The sequence below is a fragment of the Rattus rattus genome, chromosome 1 (assembly GCF_011064425.1).
Source record: "Rattus rattus isolate New Zealand chromosome 1, Rrattus_CSIRO_v1, whole genome shotgun sequence".
NCBI lineage: Eukaryota > Metazoa > Chordata > Mammalia > Rodentia > Muridae > Rattus > Rattus rattus.
In genome coordinates, this window is record NC_046154.1 from 194,439,320 (window position 1) to 194,464,141 (window position 24,822).

The 24,822-nt window shown below is 44.9% G+C and overlaps 1 protein-coding gene across 1 annotated transcript in view; it reads left to right on the forward strand.

Annotated features, from left to right (window-relative positions):
- Ptprb (protein tyrosine phosphatase receptor type B) overlaps positions 1–24,822 on the forward strand; it is a 101,696-nt gene that overhangs the window by 6,200 nt on the left and 70,674 nt on the right. Inside the window, exons 3-4 of the mRNA XM_032912622.1 lie at positions 2,998–3,314; positions 18,196–18,469. Coding sequence (XP_032768513.1) covers positions 2,998–3,314; positions 18,196–18,469 — 591 coding nt within the window. The remainder of the gene's footprint in view (positions 1–2,997; positions 3,315–18,195; positions 18,470–24,822) is intronic.

Consider the following 24,822-nt stretch of genomic DNA (forward strand, 5'->3'; position numbering starts at 1 on the left):
AAAAGAGGTGACCTAAATGGATAATACATAAGTTTGGCCTAAGGTATTTTTTAAAAATACCTGAGGATGATTAAAGACAATTGCAGAAGACTGAGTTCTTTCTCCATATAAAAGCCAAAAGCTGTACCCAATGATAACATCTTCAGTGCTATTTGCAGAACATGTCTCCAGAGCGTTTTGATCACTTATCCAACTTTGGGAGAGTCTAGCTTCATACACTGAGTTGACTAATTTTTTTTCAAGTTCTTATGATAAAAACTCACCAACTATTTTCTCAGTAAAGGAAGCACAGCCTGGCAGAGAAAGAACGGAACTGCATACTAGGTATTTGGAAGCTTGATTGGGCTCGTAACTCCTTCTTACTTTAACCCGTCCTTACTGTGTAACAAGTTCTGGGAACTAAAACTGTTTCCCGTGGTCCTTAACTTAGAGAGTCAGCACTGGCTGAAACAGAAAGTGACAGAGACGCTGACTGCCACTGACTCTACATCCTTACCAAGGCAGATGCCTGCTGAAGGAAACATAGACTCTAAACTCAGAACTCAAACCTGAAAAAGTAAGACTGTTCCCAAGATAGCTGTGAAGAAGCCTCAGGTATCCGTTCTGAGGGAGCTCCTTGAGGTTACCTCTGGCCTGTGTGCAGTGTGTAACCCTGGCCCGAGGCAGTCACAGCATTAAAGGATATGAAAAGAAACAAATTAACAGCTGAAGTTGCATCCAGAGAGCTAGCAAAGTGGAGATTTAATAGGCATCAAAGGAAAGTTGCAGACAATACCCATGGATGACCACTTACATTTGAATTTCAGATAAAATTTAAGTATACTTGTAAGAGGCATTATGGTATACAAGACATATAATATATTATATATAATATTTATATATAAATTTATTTATATAATATACATTTAATTATATATTATTTTCTATGACATATAATATATAATAATAATAATATATAATTTTTATAATATATAATAAACCTGTGTACAAAGCCCTCTGCACAGCCCTTTGCATCTCAAGGAAAGAATTCTTAATTGCCATGGTTACTTTAATAACAGTTGTGAGAATATCTGTTTATATCCCTTTAAGTCATACACGGATCTTTTCAGCCACAAACATTTTTTGTTCAGTAGCCGCTCTCACTCACACGCATTGGTGTGTGACATGTACTAGTCAGGTAAAACTAGAATGGGAAGAAATGGAGCTCAAAAGAGGGACAAATAAGGCTGACTAGAAAGTCAGCTTCTTTAAGCCCTCTTAACGTTGGCACATAGTAGCTGCCTAATAAACATTTATTTGATTTAAATGAGCAAGTAGAGAAGTCTTAAGGCCCACAGTCCTCAGAGTTACAGATACCCTATTCGACAGGATTTTCTGGGCTTGCATTCCTGGCAACTCAACATCTCCAAAGCCAGTGAAATATCCAAGCATACCATGTTGGCCAGTCCTTTGCCGGATTTTCCAATCCCTTGTCTTGTGTAGAGGTGCCCTAACATATTGCTACACAATGACTTAAAGCCCAGCAGTGGGGGCACCTGGGAGCAGGTCACAGACATAAGAAGAACACAGTTTTTGATCATGGTGAGGTGAAACAATGTTTTTGTGCTTGTTTGTTTTGGAAAATTCAGCCGGCTGGATCATATATCCTAAACAGTAGCTGTTCTTTCAAAAGATTTGTAACTTAGTACATGCCTTTAAAACCCAGCAGAGGCAGGCAGATCTCTGAGTTTGAGGCCAGCCTGGTCTACAAAGGGAGTTCCAGGACAGTCAGGACTACACAGAGAAACCCCGTATAAATAAATAAATAAATAAATAAATAAATAAATAAATAAATAAATAAATAAATAAATAAGAAACAAAAAAGGAAGAAAGGAAGGATAGAAACAAGTAAGAGAAAAAGAACAAAACAAAAAAGAAGGAAAAAGAGAAGGAATGAGGAGAGAGAGGCAGAGGAGAAAATTCAACATAATTGAAGACTCACAGAATTAAAAACACTCCCCACCAATAGACACTATGTTATGGTTAGACAAGAGCGAGACATTCTGATGTGGTATTTGACAGTCAGCGGTAATAAGGAATGTACCGGATATATCAAAACTAGAAAAATGATTCTAAATATTTGTCCCATAAAATCTGAAAAAGATGTTGGAGGAAGTAAATGTTAATCTGATTTAATCATCATACAAGGTATGCGGGAATCTAAACATCAACAATACCCCATTAATATATAATTTTATGTTTTTATATATTAGTTAAATTAAAAACACAAGTGTCCCCATCATAAATGTTTACATTATGGTTAAAGAAATAAATGCTATTAACCACACAGGAACTAACACGCTAGTTTGAGAAGCTAGTGAAAGCTGTGACTGTCCACCCACAGCACAGCTTAGTAAGTACCATCAGCTCAGGAGTCTGGGTAGATCTCTGGAGACCCATGGACCACTCCTGAGACCAAGTCAGTGATCTAGGAATTCATAGAATCAACTCGAACTCTGTCTTCTATGCTTCTCAGCTGTCCTGGCCTCTTCATATAGACGTGTTCATAACTCTGCCTCCACATATAAAATTGACAAATGAAGGCTGGGTAAGTTGGACAGGGCAAATAGATATTGTCATTCACTGAGGGGTTCTTGGCTTTCTTACAAACTAAATCTACCCCCTGCCCCTTATTACAGGGTCTTTACTTCCTTCATAAAAACTGTTTTTTATGTGGTACTGGGAATGTGGCTGCCTAGCCTAGCCTGCGTCATGCCTTGGGTCTGAGACCTAACACTGTATACACCAGGCATGGTGGTCCACACATATAGCCTCAATACTTAGGAAGTGGAAGCAGGTTGGTCAGGAGTTCAGTGTCCTCTGGCTACAGAGCAGGTTCTAGATCAGTCCGAGCCTTATGATACCTATTTCAAAATAAGATCATTTTGTGTGAAGGATTCACATAAAATTCATAAAACATGAGAATGATTTTTTTTTCTCACTGTCCTCTCTTCTCAGCTGGCCTGGGTACAGAAGTCTCGGTGCGGATTACTAGAAACTCAGCTGCCCCCCAGATCCCCACTACTTCTAACACCATCTCGTATAACCCAGACCACATTAGCAATATCACAGAGACATTCCTCGGGAGCACTGCCGAGACCCTCGGGAGCACTACAGAGACCCTCAGGAGCACTGCCGAGACCCTTGGGAGCACTGCAGAGCCCTACAGTCAGAGCAGCAGCAAGAGAGATCTCCCCAGGCTGCACACGGCTGGAACTACAGACACATCCTGGAGTCCATCGACTACTCCACCGTTCTCTAGCACCACTGCAGAGGTAAAAGGAGAGGGGGTGATAGGGTTGTGAGTGGTCACAGAAAGCCCTTCCCTTGAAAAGACTTGCTTTGTTCAAAGTTCTACTGCGCCTTTAGAAATTGGTCACTTTGTGTCTCACTTGCAAATTGTGCATAAACGTATTGGGCATAATGAGAAAATCTATGAACTCTCTGGCTCCTGATCAGATGGAGAAAATTGAGCTTGCCGGGCCATACCTGTACCCTTCTAGATCGGCATTTTTGTGAACTAAGGTCGGGGTTCATGGTCTTAAATGTAGTCTGAAAAGAAATAAATAGAAGTTGAGGCCAGAATTCTGCATTTCGAAACTCATTACGCTCTATGGGGCAAGAATCACGAAGCAGTGGCAGCTCCAGAGTCACTGTGATGGATTGGGAAGATAAAGCCAAGCACCTGTCCATCGACATCCCTGAGTATCGCCTACCTATGATCTTTTGAACAACAGCAGGAGAGCTTTGTTGGGTAGATCGGACTGTATGACAGAGCTCACAGGATCAGCCATCAGTGTTTACAGCCTTGGATCATGACAGACAGGAAGGGTTGTTGTTGCTGTTGCTGTTGTTGTTGTTGTTATTGTTGTTGTTGTTGTTGTTTCGGTTTGGTTTGGTTTGGTTTGGTTTGGGTTTTGGTTTTTTGAATCTCATTTCCCACTCCAGTGTTTGTCTGAGCTCCTAGACAAGGCGCCCAACATGACCAGTAGTTTACCTTCTGGCTGTCTTGAAGTTCATGCAAAATATTGGCTGTGCCCTGGGAAGTCAGAGTAGAAAAACCATGCGTTCTCCAAAGACAGCTTCTCAAGTGCAGCTTTCAGAATCCTGCACTCCAATGTGGCCAGCCTTCTGACCAAACTTGACTTAAAGGAGAAACACTTTACATGCATTCATCTTAAACAACTGGAGTTGGATACTTTGAAAAGTAACACAAGTCACAATTCAAAGCCCATGCCCTTTGAGAGTAACTTTGACAAAGAGCACGGGAAGAATATGAGAGTCAAACAGTTGAGCTCAAAGGTTTGAAATTCTATTTAAATCTCTCTTGGATTTTTTTTTTCTGTATTACATAACATCTGGCTTGTGAAGATTTTAGATTGAGATGTTTTTAATTGAGCCTGGGGGGGCGGTTATCTTTGAGTGAAGATGGGTTTTTGTGACTGTCTGTATTTGGCAAAAACACCTGAACAAAATGCTTAAACTTGTGGGAAAAAGGAAATCGAGGTTTGGGGGATGGGCTGGAGCAGAACAAAACTGAATGCAGGTAAGAGCAACGATGTGGATGAAGTGGGATAGAATGGAGTGGACTGGTCTAGAGCAGACTGGTCCAGATTAGACTGGTCTGGAGTGGGCCAGATTAAAGTGGACTGGTCTGGAATGAACTGGTCTGTCGTGAACTTGTCTAGACTGGACTGGTCCGGAGTGGACCAGATTACGGTAGACTGGTCTGGAGTGGATTGGTCTGGAGTGGACTGGTCTGGAGTGGACTGGTCTGGAGTGGACTGGGCTGGAGTGGACTGGTCTAGAGTGGACTGGGCTGGAGTGGACTGGGCTGGAGTGGACTGGTCTGGAGTGGACTGGTCTGGAGTGGACTGGGCTGGAGTGGACTGAGCTGGAGTGAACTAGTCTGGAGTGGACTGGGATGGAATGGACTGACCTGGGGTGGACTGGGCTGGAGTGGACTGGGCTGGAGTGGACTGGGCTGTGGACTGGGCTGGAGTGGACTGGGCTGGCGTGGACTGGGCTGGGGTGGACTGGGCTGGGGTGGACTGGGCTGGGGTGGACTGCAGTAGATTTGATCAGACCGGTGGTTCCTCTACTAATTCATGCCTGTCTCAATGCTGCATTGAGCTTGGGGAGTCAGCAGAGCTGGAAGATCCACTCTCAGCTCATTTGCATGACTAGCATTCGACATTGGCTCTAAGCCGGCCATCTAGGCTCACCTCATGACCTCGCATCCTCCAGTAAACAATACCAGCTTCCCTTTCATGATGGGAAGTTAGTCCAGCTTCATAAAAGGCCAAAGGTAAAGGCTGGGGGATTCTAGAGGTATGGGCTCCAGAGTCACACAATGCTACTTTTGCCACATTTGGGGATTAAAACAAGCTAGGAACCAACCCAGAGTCAAGGCATAGGGCAATAGACTCTGCTTCTTGGTGAAAACATCTGCAAAATCACATTGCAAACGAATATACATGTTGTTGGGATGAATCCATCCATGGCCATTAAACAAGATACTGAGTCAAATCACATCAGCACCACGGATGTCATTACCAGCTCTGTTTTGCACACATCTAGCTGAGATATACAGAGGCTAAAATCCAAGGACTTGCTCAAAGGAGGAAAACAAGAGTGTACACACACACACACACACACACACACACACACACACACCACACACCACACCACACACACACACACACACACACACACACCACACACACACACACACACACACCACACACACACCACACACACACACACACCACACACCACACCACACACACACACACACACACACCACACACACACACACACACACACACACACACACACACCACACACACACCACACACACACACCACACACCACACACACACACACACACACCACACACCACACACACACCACACACACCACACACACCACACACACACACACACACACACACACACACACACACACACACACTCAGTCACCACACTCTCTAGCATACTGCAACTTCAAGGCAAAAGCCAAGGAAGACATATTTGAACTACAGCTCTCAGTCTTCAATAATCATACAAAATAATCCTCCACTCGCTTCGAGAATGCAGTGTTTCTTCTCTTAACCTTTCCCACTTTTCCCATCCCCTCCCTTGCTGATGTGATGGGTTTGACTGTGGAAGGTTGTAGGCTTGGACCAGGACTTGCTCTCATAGCTCGTAGCTAATCCTAACCCTCGTCTCTTCCTCAACCTCCAACTCTAGATGTTAAGAAAATTAACAGGCCATGATGCAAACATAAAGAACTAGGTCTTTGGTGTCGAAGAAACTTAGTTTAAGTTGCCATTGTTTCTATTCGTCACACTTCCTTCTTCGAAACGGAGATCATTATGGGTATTCACCTGCCTCACAAGGCTATGACAATAAAAATCTGATTAAAGAAATCACCTTGGTACCCCAGCCATGTATACAGATGAACATTCGATAATCTTGGCTTCTTTGTAGTCTTCGTTTTGTCATTCCTACCCTGGCTGAAGAGGGTTGAGGAGCCCAGATGAGCCAGCACATTCTGTGAAAATGCTCTGCAAGGGATAAAGTGCTGACTGTGCATAAAAGCAACCTTGCTGGCTGGTTCTGATGCCACTATCTATAAATCTTGCCTAGAGGTTCGCAGCCTGCTTCCTCTCCCACCCCACCCTTGTGCTGGCCCGGGGAGGAGCTGCATTTCCTTAGTTCGTGAATAGCCATTGTGGTGCTGGGCTAAGCTTTCACAGTTCTGCATTTCCTCCCATTTGGCCTTCAAAGAGATCATAGCCCAGTGTGAGTCTCCAAATAAGTGAGGAGGAAAGTGGAGAAAATGCCCTATCAGCCCAGTGGTGAAGGCTGCAAACCTCCTTTACTGGGTCGCTTAGGATGCAGGGGGATACCTGTGGTGTAGGCTAACTGGACTTAGATGGCATTGCCACTGCCTGGAGCAGCAGTTCTCAACCTTCCCAATGCTGTGACCCATTAACACAGCTCTTCATGTTGTGTTGACCACGCATTAAATTTATTTCACTGATATTTCTTGACTGTAATATTGTGCTATTGTTATGAATTGCAATGTAAATATCTATGTTTTCTGATGCTCTTGGGGGACTCCTGAAAAAGGTCGATTTTGTTTTGTTTTGTTTTTTACCCCAGAGGGGGTCTCAACCCACAGGTTGAGAACCACTGTCCCAGAGGCTCTGGGACAAACCCATCTTCAGAGGTTCTGTATGACACTTAGACTTCGTATTAGGAATGCAATCAGATACCATAAACCATGGGACTGATAAGATTATTTTAATGTTTATTTTTTTTAAGTATGCATGTAGGGGGAGGCGAGGTGTATTCACATGTGGGCAGGTGCTCTCAGAGACCACAGGTATCTGATCCTCCCGGATTTGGAATTATGAGCAGTTGTGAGCCACCCAACCTGGGAACCAAACTCCAGCCCTCTGGAAAACCAGAGCATGGTTTGAGCAGCAGAGCCATCGTCCCAGCTCTGGTGTTGAGGTGTTTAAAAAGCAGGAAGTAATATTGTTGTGTTATTAACATTTGTTTCTAAGTCCCTACCTTATAGTCAGCGTCATCCAATCCAAATTCCAACATGCAGCTTCTTGGTTATTCAGTTAAAGTGGATGGCCATCTGTTAATAGCACAGCTGAGTTTAAAATTTGCCTGACCCCTCCAGCCTTAATAGTTCAAGGATTCTTTCACACACACTCAGAGATACACAGACACACATACACACTACATATACAAAGACACAGACGCTCCTTCTCTCTCTCTGTCTCCCTGTCTCTCTCTATCTCTCTCTCTTTCTGTCTGTCTGTCTCTTCCTCTCTGTGTGTCTATCTCTGTCTCTGTCTCTCTCTGCCTCTCTCTGTCTCTCTCTGTGTGTCTCTGTCTCTTTGTGTCTCTCTGTGTCTGACTCTCTCTGTGTCTCTGTGTCTCTGTGTCTCTGTGTCTCTGTCTCTGTCTCTCTCTCTCTCTCTCTCTCTCTCTCCTCTCTCTCTGGGCAGATGAGATACACTGAAAGCGAGGGCCAATGCAGGAGAAGAAGAATCTCAAAAGAAAAGGAAACTAAGATCAACAGAGAAGCCAAACTGTGTCAAATATTCAGAAAGTCTGTGACCCTCAGCCCTGGTTGCTCTGTTCCAGAATCACCTGCAGGGCTTTTAAAGCTACAGCTGTAAGATTCCACTTCAGATCTCCTCAATCAGCGATTCTGATATGAAGCTGGGTTAGTGATCAGGAGATAATTGAATAATCAGCTTGTTCCAGAACCTGCTGGGGCCGGAGAACCTGAATCCATTAGCAAGGAAGTTGACTATGGGGGAGGGGTGGGGGGTGGGAGGCAGATGTTACAGAAAAACTGCTGGAATCGTTCAAAGAACATGAATCAGTAAAGTCCATCTCATCAAACCCAAGGGTGTTCCAAATTTAAGGCAATAAAGACAGTTGGCAATTCAATGCAATGCAGGGTCCTCTAACTACAAAGAAAACAGGGCACACTAAAAGTAAGGTGCAGGGGCCATTAACAAAACTGAAATGCGGACTGTGGCTTTAAGTTTTGTATTAATTTTTCAAGTTCCTTAACTTAGTGACTTTATTAAGATTGCAAACTTAATTTGGACTGCCCACAGCCTAGTCTGAGACAGTTCCTGCACATTTATTGTATCCGCAGAGAGGGGAAGAAGACAGAGACAGTGAGAAGGTTGTAGAAACCCTGTGTGTAAGTCTCACAGCTCACCAGTTAATGTGCGATTCTTTCAAAATAATCATTTTTAAAATACAAAGAAATCAGCCAAGAAGTTTGCCGGGCAGACTTTCAGAGAGCGGCCTTCCCAGGAAGCTACTGGATTACAGCTAGGCCAGTGGCTCAGACATCCCAAGATGCATCTCCTTCAGGAACTGTGGTGACAGCCAGTGGGGTTTGGAGAGGCTGGGTGGAAGAAGGGGAGGAGAGATTGGCAGCCACAATAGGAAAGAAATGAGATGAATTTGCAAAAGAAAAAAAAAAAAAGTCAGCGAAGCCAAAAGTCAGAACTGGCTGCTGAAAGTGTGAAGATAAGATAAAAGACACCGTGAGAAGAGCTAAGATCTTTAAGTCTCTACCGCATACCCCAGCTGCAGTTTACAGCGCCCTCTGATTCCAGGCGCAGAACAACAGCTGTGAAATGCCTTCCCTGAGATCTGGTGAAAAGTCCTGGAAGGAGAGAGACCATGGATTCTAGGAAGCCGTGACTAAAGTAACCATCTGTTTCCATTTCTCCTGCACTTGAAGGGAACACAGAACTGAGCAGGTGCGGACGAGCACCTCCTACTGCGGGACCTTCTGCCTGGGAGCCAGGGCTCTCTTGTTTCAGATCCCTCGTAGATCTGGGCCAATGGGCAAGCTGTTTGTGTATCCTTGCTAGATGCCTGCTGTCTGGGCCTGTGCCTGTGGACGTTCCTGTTCGTTCTCCTCTCAGCGAGATTGGAGGTGCGGGGTGGTGTGACGAGGGAAGAGAGCAGAGCTTTGGACAGAATTCAGCAAATGAGTTCTTGGCTGAGGGTCCTGATCTCCGGGGTACGGGCAGCAATTTCAGGCGTGTCTCCTGATGGTTGAGAAGCACCAGCTCTTACAGCGGTCCACCCCTATAGACAATAGCTTCGTGCATGTCAATTTCTTCTAAGGCTGGGGGCTAGGTACTAGAGTCTTGAATGCTGAGAGTTCTAATTTGGTACCGGGATGAGCGAGGATGTTATTTGGAAGATTTGCATAGAATTCTTTGCCAAGCCCTTGTTTAGTGGAAGAATATAAAAGTTTATTCTGTCAATATATGAGAGCTCCGATCACCATGACCTGGGGATGCGGAGGAGGTAATGAAGAACAGCCCTCCTTCAAGGGCTCCGTAATCTGGCTGATAGTTTTGACGTTACATTTGTGGAAGTCATGATAATAAGGGCCTTTGATCTTCTGCTTTGATCACTGTCAGCCCAGCGCTCAGAGGTCTGGGAGATGCCGGTGTCTGCCTCACCCAACAGGGAAGGGTGGGGTAAGGAAGCTATGTTGAATTAGAGATAAGCAAGCAGAATGAAGGAAGATCTTGGTTCTATCTTTTGATTTTTTTTTTCTTTTTGGAGTCAAAAATCAAGATTTTTTTTTTGAAGACTTTTGTAAACAAGGAACAGATTTGCTTTTTCTCAGTATTGCCTTCTTATTTTGACTTTTAAAACAATGCTAATATCCTGTTGTAAAGGCCAAATGTCACCTACATTGCTCACGTTTATAAGCCTCTTCTTTGTAATGTCTGAAGAATTCAGAGATCCAGTGCACAATGTGGCCCATAGAATATTTGAAGTGTCTTTGGTTTCCAATCGTTAAGTCTCTAAGGAAGGTAAATGCTTTGTTTCTTTGCTCATTTGTTTAGCTTTTCCTTTTTACAAATTGTTTTGCATCTATTTCTTTAATGTGTAGGACAGTTTTGCTCACATGTGTATATGTGTACCACATGGGTGCCTGGTGCCCACAGAGACCAGAAGAAGATATCAGATCTCCTGGAATTAGAGTGACCAATGGTCACGAACCATAGAACCCGTATGAATCATCATGTGAACACACATGCACATACACATGTACACACATACACATATACAAACACATACACATGAACACACATGCATACACACAAGCACACACATGCACATGTACAAGCACATGCACACACACATGCATGTACATAAACATACACATGAATACACTTGCACACATACAAACACACACATGTGCACTTCTAGCAAACCTAGTGAGCTCATTTACTCTAGTCAGAAGCCAGGGCAAACAGATGTAAATTCAAAGCCTTCTTCTTGAGCTATGGCGCAAGTTCGAGGCTATCAAGGCAACTTGGCAAGCCTCTGATGAAAAAACAAAGGAAGGAAGGAGAGAGGGAGGGAGGAAAGAAAGAAAGAAGGAAAGAAAGAAAGAAAGAAAGAAAGAAAGAAAGAAGGAAGGAAGGAAGGAAGGAAGGAAGGAAGGAAGGAAGGAAAGAAAGAAAAGTAAAACAGGGTTAGAGCATAAATGGGAGACAGAACACTTGTCATGCACGTGCAGCGTCCTGGGTTGGACACCTAATACTAGGAAAAAACTTCTTCCTAGAAGGAACGGTGTCAGACTTGTCTTGGTCCTGCGCCTAACATTTGATGTTACAGTAGGCTGAGTTTCCAAGACTTTTTCTGTAGACCCACATTTTATTCTGCATGAGATGTTACAAAATTCAAGGCATGCCTGATATTTGTTATAAAGGTAACCAATTTATGAATTCTAAAATTGTTCAAGAACCCCTAAGTAGTCTCTGTCACCTCTCAGAAACAGAGAGGTCGGTGACATTTAAGAGAAATTAAGAGGGACGCGTTAACATTAACTCGCCTAATAACGAAATTTTGGCTGAGGGTTTCTTAGGGGACAATCCAAACTGCTGCTGGAGTTTGACTGGCTCTTCCTCACAGAATAACACAGAGGATCTCTTAAACAAACGGGTTCCTCCACCCACTGCATTACAGATCCCTAGGGCTGTGGTAGGGCCCTATAACGTGGATTCCTAACAAGTTCTCAGATAAGCACTGGTACTACCCTGTCTGACAGAAGCATATCTCCTCCTCTTCTTCTTCCTCTCCATCCTTCTCGTCTCTCCTAACCACTTCCTTTCCCTCCTCCTCCCCTCCTCTTCCCCCTTCTCCCCCCTCCTCCCACTCCTCTTTCCTTCAGTTTTTGCTCTCACTTTAAACTCATGCCACTTTTTCCTTCTCTCCTTCAAAATCAATCTCTTCTTGTTTTATTCTCTCTCCCACTCTCCTGCTCTGTGTGTGTGTGTGTGTGTGTGTGTGTGTGTGTGTGTGTATCTCTTTGTCTCTCTGTCTCTCTCTTTCTCATGGTCCCTTTCTGTTTCTGTGTGTGTCTCTTGGACTGACTCTCTCTCTCTCTCTCTCTCTCTCTCTCTCTCTCTCTCTCTCTCTCTCTCTCTCTCTCATTCCTCCTTTTCCCATTCAGGACAGCATTTGGAAGCATGCACCACGACCATACTCACAAGAGTTTGTCAGAGGATTTATTCACAGGACAGCATTCACTAAGCAGCTACAAAGATCCAGTCATTCACTCAGAAAACATTTACTGAAATTCTACTGCTTTCTGAACCCTGTGCAGAATAGAGAAAACAATGCTCTACCCTAAGAAAATTTCTTTCAAAGGACCAAAGACACAAACAGTACTCAAATGGGTAAATAATCAGAACATTGCCACATGTTGTTGCCCTGAATTAAGCAAGTAAGTTATGAGGTAAAAACATAAAGGACACTTTTTCCTTCTGTCTGACATTGGAGGAGGCGTCCTCATAGTCCAGAGCCGACACCGGCAGGTGCTTAGTCGTGTTTGCTGAATGAAAGCACACACCTGAAGAGAAGCAAGCAGGAGACAGACAAGAAGCAGATCCAGGTAACGTAGCCAGGTCCTGTGCAAGGACTGTGACCGTTTAGTCACTCGTGGGTTAGCTTTCCCAGTCCATTTGGCTTCCGCTGTACCAGTGAGCTCTCTGACTCGCACCTTGGTCTACAGTAGCTCACCTCCTTCCTACTGAGACAACAATTGCCGTTACATGCACCATCCAGCAGGCACGTTCTTACGTCAGTGTAAGCCCTGGTGGTGAAATGCTTAGAAAAAGACACTGGTTGTTGGGACAAAATATAATGGTAGTGTTCCGAGCGTGCCAACTCCAGGTGCTGGGCACGCATTCACAGCGCCTTTGTTTTGTGAGTGGAGTCTTGGTGAGCAGTGTGTTCCCGATGGGGAGAGCATCACTGTGTGTTCCCGATGGGGAGAGCATCACTGTGTGTCCCCGATGGGGAGAGCATCACTGTGTGTCCCCGATGGGGAGAGCATCACTGTGTGTCCCCGATGGGGAGAGCATCACTGTGTGTCCCCGATGGGGAGAGCATCACTGTGTGTTCCCGATGGGGGGAGCATCACTGTGTGTTCCCGATGGGGGGAGCATCACTGTGTGTTCCCGATGGGGGGAGCATCACTGTGAACATCGCTGCTGGGTCTGAGTTCCCCTGGGCAATGGCCTCACTCACCCTAGTATAAGGAGAGATGGGAGAACGTCGTGCCTTACTCGGACCAAATTATGTGCAGGTGCAGCCACCACACAACTAACTCTGCTGTGAGGTAACCGACATTTTAGAGGTGCAGGAGGTACAACCCAACTCTACCCCGGGCATTATCACCCAACGACAAACGCTTGTGTCAGGGAGGGGGCACCGGACCACAGATGGACCCCTTAGGCTTAAAGTCCAGACGACCATCTGACTGCAGATCCTGGTTCACAGCTCCTGTAGTCCTTGTAATTTCTTCCAGCACTAGAATAATTAAAATATATTTTGTTAAGACATTTGACCTAGGTCCTTCAAATAATTTCAGAGGAATAAAGGAAGTGAACACTGTTTCCAACCAGATCAAACTTTTATGAACAAAGTGATTTTTAGAGGCACGACTGATAAATATTTCATGGGGTAAGGAGGCTGGGGAAATCAAGGAATGGCTTGGAAGGGTCTCGTGGAGGCAAAAGGGGCTGAAGGTTGAGTTCATCACCATAGGTCAATGATTCAACCTGCCCTCCTTCATGAAATCTTTATAAAAAGGCAAGTATCTGAGGTTGAGGGCTTCCAGGAAGGCGAGGGCTGGGAGGATGACGTGCCCCTGACCCCATGGGGATGGAGGATCCTGTGCTCAAGAACTTGTACACCCTGTCCTGTACACCTCTTACAGGGTTGTTTGCTTGTATCTTTAAATTACTTTTTACAATAAGCCAATAAGTATGAAGCATATATGAGGACAGAAAGTGGCCATTCCCAAACAGCCGTTCTTAACTCCTGGTGAGTGGTGTAAGACTCGCTGTCCATGTTCCTCATATAGCAATCTCTATGCCTTAGCTGCGAGTTTGTAAGTAACGACTGTGTTAACTCAAACACGATTGTTACCGGGAATCTTTATCACAGCTTTTAAAAGACAACTGTTCGGTGACTGCTGTCTAGTCAGAAGCAGCCACACCCTTCCTGCGGAGTCTGGGAAAGGTTTCCTGATGACCAGGAGAAAATGCTATCCACTGTAGCGGTGCAGAACAACGGTCTGCGCTCCTGGAATGCAGTGACTTCTACAGTAAACGCAAGGCCATAAGAGGACTCCACAGCAGTTGAGGAATTCCAAACTAAGAAACAAGCCGATGTGTTCATACTTTATACAGTTTCATAAACTCAACATCAAAAAAACAAAAAAAACAAACAAACAAACAAAAAAAAAAGACCTATGACATGTGTCCTGTGCTTCCTGGAACCTGTAGCCGTATTTGTAAATTAACACTGTAGCTATGGTTCCATTGTTTTAGAGCGTTGCTTTATGTGTGTGAGTGCTTTGTTTGCAGTTATACGATGTGCACCACATGCATGTCTGGTGCCCGCGAGGTCAGAAGAATACCCAGGCCCCTGGAACTGGAGTTCAGGGTGGTTGTGGATCACCACGTGGGTGCTGGGAACCAAACCCAGGTCTTCTACAAAAGCAGTTAGTGTTCTTAACTGCTCAGCTCCCTCTGCAGCCCCCGTAAGTCCTAGCAGTTTAAGTTGGCTCTGCTGTCTCGTTCTCTATAATATTTGTGGGGTATTTAGAACCCGCAAAGCACTCACTGGAAGCTCTGTTTTCAGCCTTCAGATGTTAAAGACAGAATACCAATAAAGTATGCAATTACATTCCTTTGGACAAGAAATGCTTATAACTATGGGCTTTTCCCATCATGTGCTGATATGATTCTTCAGCTATATGGGGGACATTAAAAATGATTTAAACTCCATTATTCTAAATATATATGTTCATCTTTATAGCTCAAAAATAAAATAGATTTAAAGACGCAAGTTCTTACTTCCCAACTGCTCTCCCTAGGCTCACTGTTATCAGGTTCCTATTCATTTGGAAGCTAAGCTGTGATTCAGGGGGATGTTTCAATCACAGTCCCGTCTGCTCCTCTTCAAAGGTCTTCAGGTACATCTGTCTAAGTCATAAGGAAGGATTATTAGATCCGCTAGAAAACTGGTCAAGAAGAATGCAACATGCCAGGGAATGTGTGCGTGCATGTGCGTGTGCACATACCCGTGCAAGAGAGTGACTATTTAGTGTATTTAAGTGGGAAGACTGCAAATCAGAAAAATGTAAAGTCCCAGAGAAAGGGACAAAGAAAAACACAAACATCAGGAATTAGTAGATGGGCCTTCGGCAGTGAGTGAATTTTAAAAAGAACCAAAATAAAATAACAGAATGAAATGATTGGATGCACCTGCTGCTGGACGAGCTAACCAACCCTGGTTCAAATAAGGTTTGCAAAGTTGCTTTCCCACTTGCAATGTTACAGGGACTCTCTCTGTGGAGCCTTTAGAATATTGTTCTTCTTCAACTGAGGTAGCCTTGTGCTCCGAATACAGAAAGGTAAGGAGGGGGTAGTGTTGAAGAAGAGTGAGATGAGCAGTAACTTCTGTGGAGACTCAAGGCAGTTGGTGCTTTAAGGAAGCACAGTGCTAGAAGCGCTCCGCGAATGGAGGGGAGAGGGGGACTGCGAGTAACTAGGCAGAAAGGTATGCCAGGCTGAAAGTGCAGAGAATGGAAATGCAGTTAGGGAGGCAAGCAACCTGGGTGGAGAAACAGGAAATTCTGCGTTTTCCCCGAAGCATGCAGGCGCGTGATGTTCGGTGAGCACTTGCTGACTTACCAGGGCGAGTCGCACTTGTGTGCAGCTGCTGCTAAAAGCCCTGGGTGTCTGAATGGGATAAAACTCCGTTTTTCATTAAGAAATAGTGACAGGCATGTTTTCCAAAAGAACAGAAGAAATTCTCACTTTTTCAAGTCGTCTACATTCTCCCAAAGTACGTCTTAGTCATAAGCGTCCAAGAACATGTTTATCTACTCTGTAGTGTGTGTGTGTGTGTGTGTGTGTGTGTGTGTGTGTGTGTGTGTGTGTGTTCGGGGGATATGTCTTATTCCTTCCAGTGATTTGAAATGTAGTATAGTGATTCACACAAGATAGTTATTGACAACCTCCCTGACCGCGCCAATCAGGACTTTTGAGTCCTTATTAATGGCCTGACCAAGAGCAGTTTCATGGTGCCCAAGCTCAGGGAGATGGCCTTTTTAAAAGGCAAAGCCCAAAAGTTTTGAGGATCAGAGACCCTCAAAAATCTTCATTCCTGACAGAGCATAGAAGCCATTTTAGACACAACTGCCAACTATTTTGCTTAATACACCTGGACCATAGCCTAAGCACGAAATCTCAACTGTGTTGCCAATTCAGACATGACAATTGTGGGGAGGGGGATAGGGAGCTAAGAACTATCTGAAACAAACAGTAAAGGGGATTTGAACGGGACTGCCTTGTCTTTGTTACTTGGCTATGATTTTGGTTAAATACCTCAAAACCTTACAACCGTGGCTGCGAAGTTTCGCTATTACTACCTTTGTACCATTAAGTACTTTTGCTTTTCGTGTGGGGTTATTTCTAGGACCTACTTTTAGACACATTTCTTCAGGGTCTAGTAGAGTTTCTAATGTGCTTGCAGTTAGTGTGGAAAGGGCCACGGCTACTTTAGAAGGTGTAGGAAGAAGCTGAGGCCCTGGAGTGTTTCCCAGTGAACAGGGTGGACAATCACTTTCTTCTCTCGACTGGGGAGGGCATGGCATGCCCTTCTACTGGGTAGTCAGCGGTGAAGTTGCTTGCTGGGGCCAGAGTACATGGGTAATGATTATTTTGCTGTGGGTTCACCGTATTTGCCTAAGATTTAAGGAATGCACAGACCTGTGCTAGAGGAACGGGACCGTGGATGGAGAGATGGAACTCTTGTTGATGGGCGGGCTCTTCGCGGGTCTTCTCTCTCTGGCTGATGTCAGAGGATATACACTGTGACAAATAAGTGTTTTGAGGTGAGAAGGACTAAAGCCCTCTAATAAAAGGCTTCAGGAAAAGAGTGTGGGCGACCCAGGGAAATGTGCTCAGGTCAAGTTTAAGCCTGGGAAAAAGAGGCTCTGGAGAAAGATAGGAAGGAAGATAGAGAGGGGGGCGCTGGGTGTGCAGAGGGGAGGGGGGGCTGGAAAGTGAGAGGGCTCAAGCACTATTTAGTGGTTTGACGACAGGATTGAGGACTACTGAGAAGGAAAAAAGTGAAAGTTGAGGAGGAGGAGAAAGCAGGACCCCCGTGGCCCTGGAAGGGACCCTTGGCCGGGGTGAAAGCAACGGAGTCAGGAGGGGGTGGCAGCTTGGCTGGCCTCAGGCCCCCTTGGCAGCCTCAGGCGTTGGCTCCTCAGGGCTCCCTCCCTCTCCGGAGCATTGTTCCTTTGCCGGGAGACAAGGAAATTGCATTTTGATTGCGGAAGTCCCGGACGGGGCTTGGGGGCGAGGCAGCTCGGGTCAGAATGGCAGCGTGGGAAGGGCCGTGCGTCGCGGGTCCCCGCCGCCTGTCGTGTCCGCAGCCCGCCCGGGGCGGCAGCAGAAGCAGCGGCGGCCTCGGCGCTTGAGCATCGCCAGCCCCGAGGGTAGCGCGCTGCGCCCGCGGGGCGCGCTGAGCGCGCAACAAGTGGTACCCGAGGTGTCCCTGGCTGGCTTCCCAGCGAAATGCTGAGCCATGGAGCCCTACTAGCCTTGTGGATCGCGCTGGGCGTCCTGCAGGTAAGCGGCAGAGCGAGCAGGGGCTGCGGATGATGCTCCACCCCCACCAAGAACCGAATCCATCCTGTCGGGGACCTCAGGGGCTGAGCTGCTGGAAGGAAATCTCTTGCTCTTGTCCTTCTGTTTAGGAGAACCATCCTCTCCCGAACCCCTACGGTTTACCAAACTGACAGCTCCTTCTGCTGTCAAGAAAGCAACCTTCTGTCTGCAGCTGCTCCGGGGGAGGTGGGACCACAAGGGTGAAAGTCGCCTGTCAGCCACTTCCCCCGTGGGCCCTTTTCTGGGCTGGAGGATGAGAGGCCAGCTGAGGCGAGACTCCGGGGGTGAGGACAGGTGACTTGGGGAGGTTGCCGCGGACATCTCTGAGCTGTGCCGGACTTGGACTTAATCTGTGCTTTCTGATTCTTTTACAGACTGGAGTGGCAGAGCAAGGGAAATGTAACTTCACGGTGCTGGAGTCCAAGGTCTCTAGCTTGTCAGCGTCTATCCAGTGGAGGACGTTCGGGTCACCCTGTAACTTTAGCCTCATCTACAGCAGTGATACCTCAGGGCCCTTGTGGTGCCATCCCATTCTGATAGACAACTTTACCTACGGATGTGACCCCAAGGATTTACAAGCAGGGACTATCTATAACTTCAGGATTGTTTCTCTGGATGGCGAAGAGAGAAGTCTGGTCTTACAGACAGGTAAAGCGTTAACAGGTGTAATGGACGGCCAAGCCACTCTAAGCTGAGCCTTGCTTTTCCTACTGGAGCTTTCCTTTGGTCTGTAGGTATATAAAAAGGAAATATATATTTATTTATATATTTTACATGTTACATATATATCTCTTTGATCTGCAGGCATTTAAAAAGGAAATATATGTTTGCTTATATATTTTATATACATATTATATATCATATATATTTAGAGCGAGAAATACTTGCGATGATATTGGGCCACGACTTCTAGTTGGCTGAGATCTGGTCAGTGTAGCTTGCTTGACCCTTAAAGATGCCCTAAGCGGTCTGAACAGCAGCTGACTAAATAGCACCTAGAAGGGGAGGAAAGAGGGGTGCAGAGGAGAGAGGGGTGGCAGGGTGGCAGGGGTAATTTTTTTTTTAACTTTTTTTTTTTTTTTTTTTTTTCTGGAGCTGGGGACAGAACCCAGGGCCTTGCGCTTCTTTACCACTGAGCTAAATCCCCAACCCCAGGGGGAATTTTTTAAACTGATAGGGTTTGAACTTCCATCGCATTAAACTGTCAAACATTTTAAGTGACTGTTTTGAGAGTAAAGTTGTGAGGATTGAGGATGTGCTTGGTTGTATGTATAAGACGTGAACCAGGACATAAACGCGTCAGGAATAAGATTATTCATAGGGAAAGTTGGAAACGTCCCTTGAAATGAGGGTGCAGAGATGGTTTTGTGTTTCTTGAACTATAAAGCAGCAGAGAACATTTTTTGATAGCTCTGAACTTCAGGTCAGTGGCTTCCCAGCTACTCCTTCCACATGTGGCTACTCCCTCCATGTGTGGATGCTAAGAGTCTGTGCCCCTCCAACACACACATCCCATTTTCTTACCTGTGAAACAAGAGACTGGCCAGTGCTTCAGGCCCCTAGCTCTTCCACCCTCGGAGACCATCACAAGCATTTCTGGCAGGAGCCTCAGCCCGTGAGGCACTGCAAATTCTCCAATCACATAGTCTACCAACTCTCTTCCTTCGACCAGAAGTTCACATCGAAGAGGAAAGTTGTGAAAGCCACATCGAGAAACGGGTCGCCTTTATGATCCCTTCCCATTCCGACCAGAGCAGAGGTGATTGCTTTGGCCATAGCTCTGTGAAGACCACCTGTCTGTCAGAGGGGCGATGCAAGCAGGGTCGTGAGATTCAGGGAGCCCCTGCCATGAATCATTAATCTTTCTCTTTAAAGCCACAGTGCACACTTACAGCGTTTGACTTTCTGCAGATGAAACCTGATGACTAAAGGATCCTTAGTTTGAAAAGATAAACTGCTTGTTAAGAATGGGCTTGTGTGGAATCAGAGAGAGAAAACGCAGATGGTTTTTCCGGGAGTTGAAGCAGCTGGATTTTCAGTCATTGCTTTGCATTGGGTTTTTGGAAATTAAAGATGGCTCCGTGAATGCTCGTCTTACTGTGATGATGACTGTGGGATGTTGAACCTCCTTGGACTTCCAGATATGGGGTCGCACTGGAAAGAGTTTCAACAGTGTGGATTTAGTGGAACAGAGAGATTGTTTTTGAAGTAGTTGTATTTTCAGAAGGTTCTGGGAGAACCCTAAGCCTTAAGGAGCTTGGAGACAGTTGTTTAAACCAAGAATTTGGTTTCTGGACCAAAGATCATGACCAAAGGTTCACTATAGATAGATATTAGTAGCATAAAACGAGCCTCGAGTCCTTAACACAGGGAGATGTTTCAAGCCCAGAGGCCTTTGGTGAAGCATAAGAAACATTCCTGTTATATTGACTGCATTGTTTTAGCATGCAGGGACAGAACCCAGGGCCTGCTTCATACTAGGTAAGCACTGTACAGCTGATCTGCATCTCCGGGTTCACTATTGTCCTAAGGAGGTAGCTTTTACCATACCTTTCCTGGGCTTCAGGATAAATGTGGGTTATGAAAATTACAGATGGTGTTTTTGTAACAGTCATTTTCCCATGCTCGTGTGTATGACAGTGTGATCTCTCTCAGAATTCTCCATATCTTTAAGATAAAGATTTCACTGAAATGGAAAATTTTGAATTATATTGTTTAGGGGTGATTTCTAGTTGTTATTCATATGCAGTAATTTCTAGGTCTTCAAGACATGTGAGAAAAAGAACTATTATTCCTCTATATCGATGCTAAGCTATAGGAATGAGGCCCATAAGTCATATTTTACTATCACTAAAGCAATGCCAACTAGCACAATATCAACTCCAACAAAGCTTCCAACAAACAAAAGACATCATTCAAAATGCAAGTTCTCTCCTTGCTGCCTTTTACCAGTCTTATTGATCTAGTATGAACCATAACAAAATCAAAACTTACTCAGGAACTGACATCAGGCCGTTGCTTACATGACCGGGTATGAGTTTTGGTGATAGATTTTTACTGACAGTCCAAATTAGTTAATTGTTTTGTCTTACGTAGATCTAGACTTACGGACTAAAAAAATAATTAAATAAGTAGTACCTTAGCAATAGTAAACAACCACTGCAGACTTGGAAAATGTGAATTCAAATTCAGGTTAGCAAGTATTCGCTGTGCACGATAGCTAAGGGAACGTGGCTGGAGAGAGGCCGGTGGGTTTATAAAGTCACAGTACCAAAAATGGCCCCTGTACTTGTAGTCTTGAACAGGCCTCTGAGGTTATACTGACAGTGACACACAGGCTTACACAGCTTTCCTGAATGAGGACTTTGTCCTGCCCCGTGAGTACCAGGCTGTCATAACCCCAGAGAAGATAGTGGGCTATTCTCAAGGGTATCTGCTCATTAACTGGCAATGCAACAAGAATGTTGTGAATGTCAAGTTGGGCAGTCGTGAGTTTACCAGGAAAAAACAAAAAACAAACAAACAAACAAACAAACAAACAAAAAGACATGAGAGCCATACCAAACAAATCAGTGGGCATGCTTGGAAGACTGTAACCTGGGGTTCTAAAGCAGAGCTGGGCAAGAGGTAGCCTCTGGTGACCCGTCGGCATTTGAATAATAGCTATGTTGTTTGGCTTCTGTAGCATTCGTGAAAATCCTGGTTCGTTTCACGGTTGTTAAGATGCAAAATTCGCTGAGCACGTCTTTAATCCCAGCACTTGGGAATCAGAGGCAGGTGAATTCTTGTGCGTTTGAGCCTTAGCCTGGTCTATATATCAAGTTCCAGGCCAGCCAGAGCTGCATAGGGAGCTACTGTCAAGTAAAAAGGAGAGGGGGCTATATTTTTAGTTTAGTTTAAGTGTCAGGTTTACAGAAACGTTGTGACAATAGATAGAGCACACAGATATCTCAGATTTCCCTGTTATGACTGTGTTTGTTTCAGTGAACAAGCCAGTGTTATGATTAGCTGTCCATAATGGAGTTTCACTCTCGTTTTAACCCACCCCCCCTTCTCTGGCCCTGGATCCTAATTAGGGTCCTACATGACATTCCTTATTGCTGATAATCCAGACAACTTTCAGTATTTAATACCTTTCTCCGACTCCCTCCCCCTTCCTCCTCCCCTCCCTCTTCCTCTCTCCCTCCCCCTCTCCTTCTCCCCCTCCCCCCTCCCCTTCCTTCCCTCCTAGGTTTTGCTCTATAGCCCAAGGCTGATGCTTTTCTTAGGTTTAGCCTGGGGCTCCAGGTTTTGGGTTTTCAGGAGAAAGACCTTGTACAGAGGTCAAGTTCTCAATTGGTCACACTGAAGCTCTTCCCCTGAACATGACTTATCACTTTTGGTGTTGAACTGTTGGCTGAGGTAGTATTCAGTTTCTAATACATTATCTCATCTCCTTGAGCCCAGTGAACTAGAGGTGGGAAATGTACCTGGGGAGTGAATATTCACAGGCATTGTTCATCTTGTTAATCTCAGCTACTTAATAATCTTTCTAGAAAAAAATGTCCAAAAATCCCCACCCTCAAATGATTTTAATTATCTTAGCATGGTGAATTTCTTCCTCTGTATAAAAAAAAAAAAACACATTCAGTCACTTTAACTTTCAAGTTACTGCAGAAAATATTACCTGCATTCCAAAATGTTATTTATTGTACTGGATTGGCTAAGGCTGCCACACCAAAACTTGAGTGATCTAAAAACAAAATTGATTTTTTCCCCCTCACTCTTTGAGGCTAGGATTCGAAGGTCAAAATGTCTACAGGTTTTCTGACCTCCTAGGCTTTTTTCTTAGTGTGACAGATCTGTCCATTCATGTCCCTCTTCTCTTCTCCCCTCGCCTCTCCTCTCCTCTCCCTTCCAGTCCCCTTTCCTCTCCTCTGCTCTCTTCTCTCCTCTCCTTTCCCCTCCCCTGCCCTGCATGCAGTCCCCTTCCCTCTCCTCTGCTCTCCTCTCCTCTCCTCTTCTCTCCCCTCCCCTCCCCCTTCTCTTCTCTTTTTTTTCTCTTCTCCAGAGAACACTAGTCCTATTAGATCCAACCTAATGACCCCATTTTATCTTGCTCACCTCTTTAAAGACCACACCTCTACCAAATACAGCCTCATTCCAAGGTTTCTAGGGCTTGCAGTTTCAACCTACAAGTTAAATGTAACTTTAAATACAGTAAATTACTTCTGCAAACCATCTGTAACTTTCTGCCACCAAAACGTTTGGCACGGATCGCCACTTTAAAAGTTCCTGGTTCCTATGCTATGGAAATGAACATGAACTTAGAAATAATAGAGCCAGGGCACTAAAGTGCATCAGAGCACACCGCAAGTGGTGATCCATTGACATCGCTCATTAGCAGTGAGATTTGGGGACCACGCCTTCATGTATGTGGTTCAGTCTCTAAGGCTTGCCATTACGTATTGTGATTCACGGAAGAAAGGTGGTTTCTTGTTTGGTTGGTTGATCCTTTTCTTTCTTTCTCTCTTTCTTTCCTTCTTTCTTTCTTTCATTTGTTTAGTGCTTTTGTAGTATAAAACCTTCCTTGATTAGTACATGAAAGGAGAAAATATCTGTTATGTTGACCGTGTATGTTTTGTTGTTGTTGTTGTTGTTGTTGTTGTTGTTGTTGTTACTGTTTTTCGGTTTTGCTGGTTTATTTGGTTTTGGTTTGGTTTTTTGCTTTTCAGACAGGGTCTCCCTATGTGCTCCCAGGCTGGTCTCAAACTCATGACAACTCCCTCTCAGTCTCTCATGAATATACCATTTGACGTTATCTCTCTCATGGAGGCTGGAATGGGCGGGCATTCAGAAGGGGGAGTTTGTTTAATAGTTCAGAGATGGATTCTGAAGGCAGAGGGCCTCCACTCTTCGCTGGCCAGGATGTGTGAAGAAAGTCGCCTTCTGCCCTGGGACTATTTGTTTATGGAGTGGGGTAAAAACAAATGATGCTTACTTCACGGGGACATTAAGAGACTTTGCTGTCTCTGTTCTGGTTATCAAGTCCTACTCGGCCTTCCAAAATTGCTGGCGTTTGTCTCCTTCCTGAAGCTCACATCTTAAGCCCACAGTCCCTGGATATCATTCTCCGCCTTTCCATTTTAGCATCAAGATTTCCTTTATTACTGGATAGTCCAAGCATCCCAACCCAAAAGAGTCTGAAATCCTCCAAAATTGGAAACTTTTCGAGTACTGGGATGATGTCACAAGTGGGAGATTCCACACCATGAAACTCCCTTTTCTGAGGATTTTATTTTTTCAAAGTATATAAAATTACCTTTATGCTAAGTGCATAAGATATGCGAATGTTGTGTCTAGACTTGGACAAAGCCCTCAAGATATCTCATTATATGGAAATATTTCAAAAAAAAAAAAAAAAACTCCAAATTTGAGACATGTTTGTTCCAAGCACTTTAAGTAGGGGAAATCACCCTGTCACCCTGTCACCCTGTCACCCTGTGTGGAGCACAGTAGCCACAAGACTCACAACAACCACATTTGTGCACCCGGGCTACTTAACGCTTCACCCGTGTTGCCTCTTAGCATAACTCTGAAAAAATAGCCACTGCTGGTTCAATGTAAGGTAAGGAACTGAAGCAAGGGAGAAAATACCTCGCCTGTAGCCATCCTTGTGATTAACGCCAGCGTTAGGATGTCCCGAGTCAGCGTTAGCCACCTCGGTAATTCATCTTACTCCGTCTGTTCCTCTCGTGTCTCAGATTCGCAGACGGCTGGCTTGACTGGTACTCAGTGGGTACGTAGTGCTCTGTCTGATGACCTGGGAAACGATATGGTAGTTTGCACTGTTGTTAACGACCTGAGTAGCATGTCGATTTCATCGTGGTAGAGGACGAGGCAAATGGTTATTGAAACTGCTCTTACTTCCTTTTAAGTCGCGAGAGGTTTACACGTACCTTGTGCCAGCCTGATGTATTGGCACAATGGTATTATATATTCTGTATTAGCATAATATATTT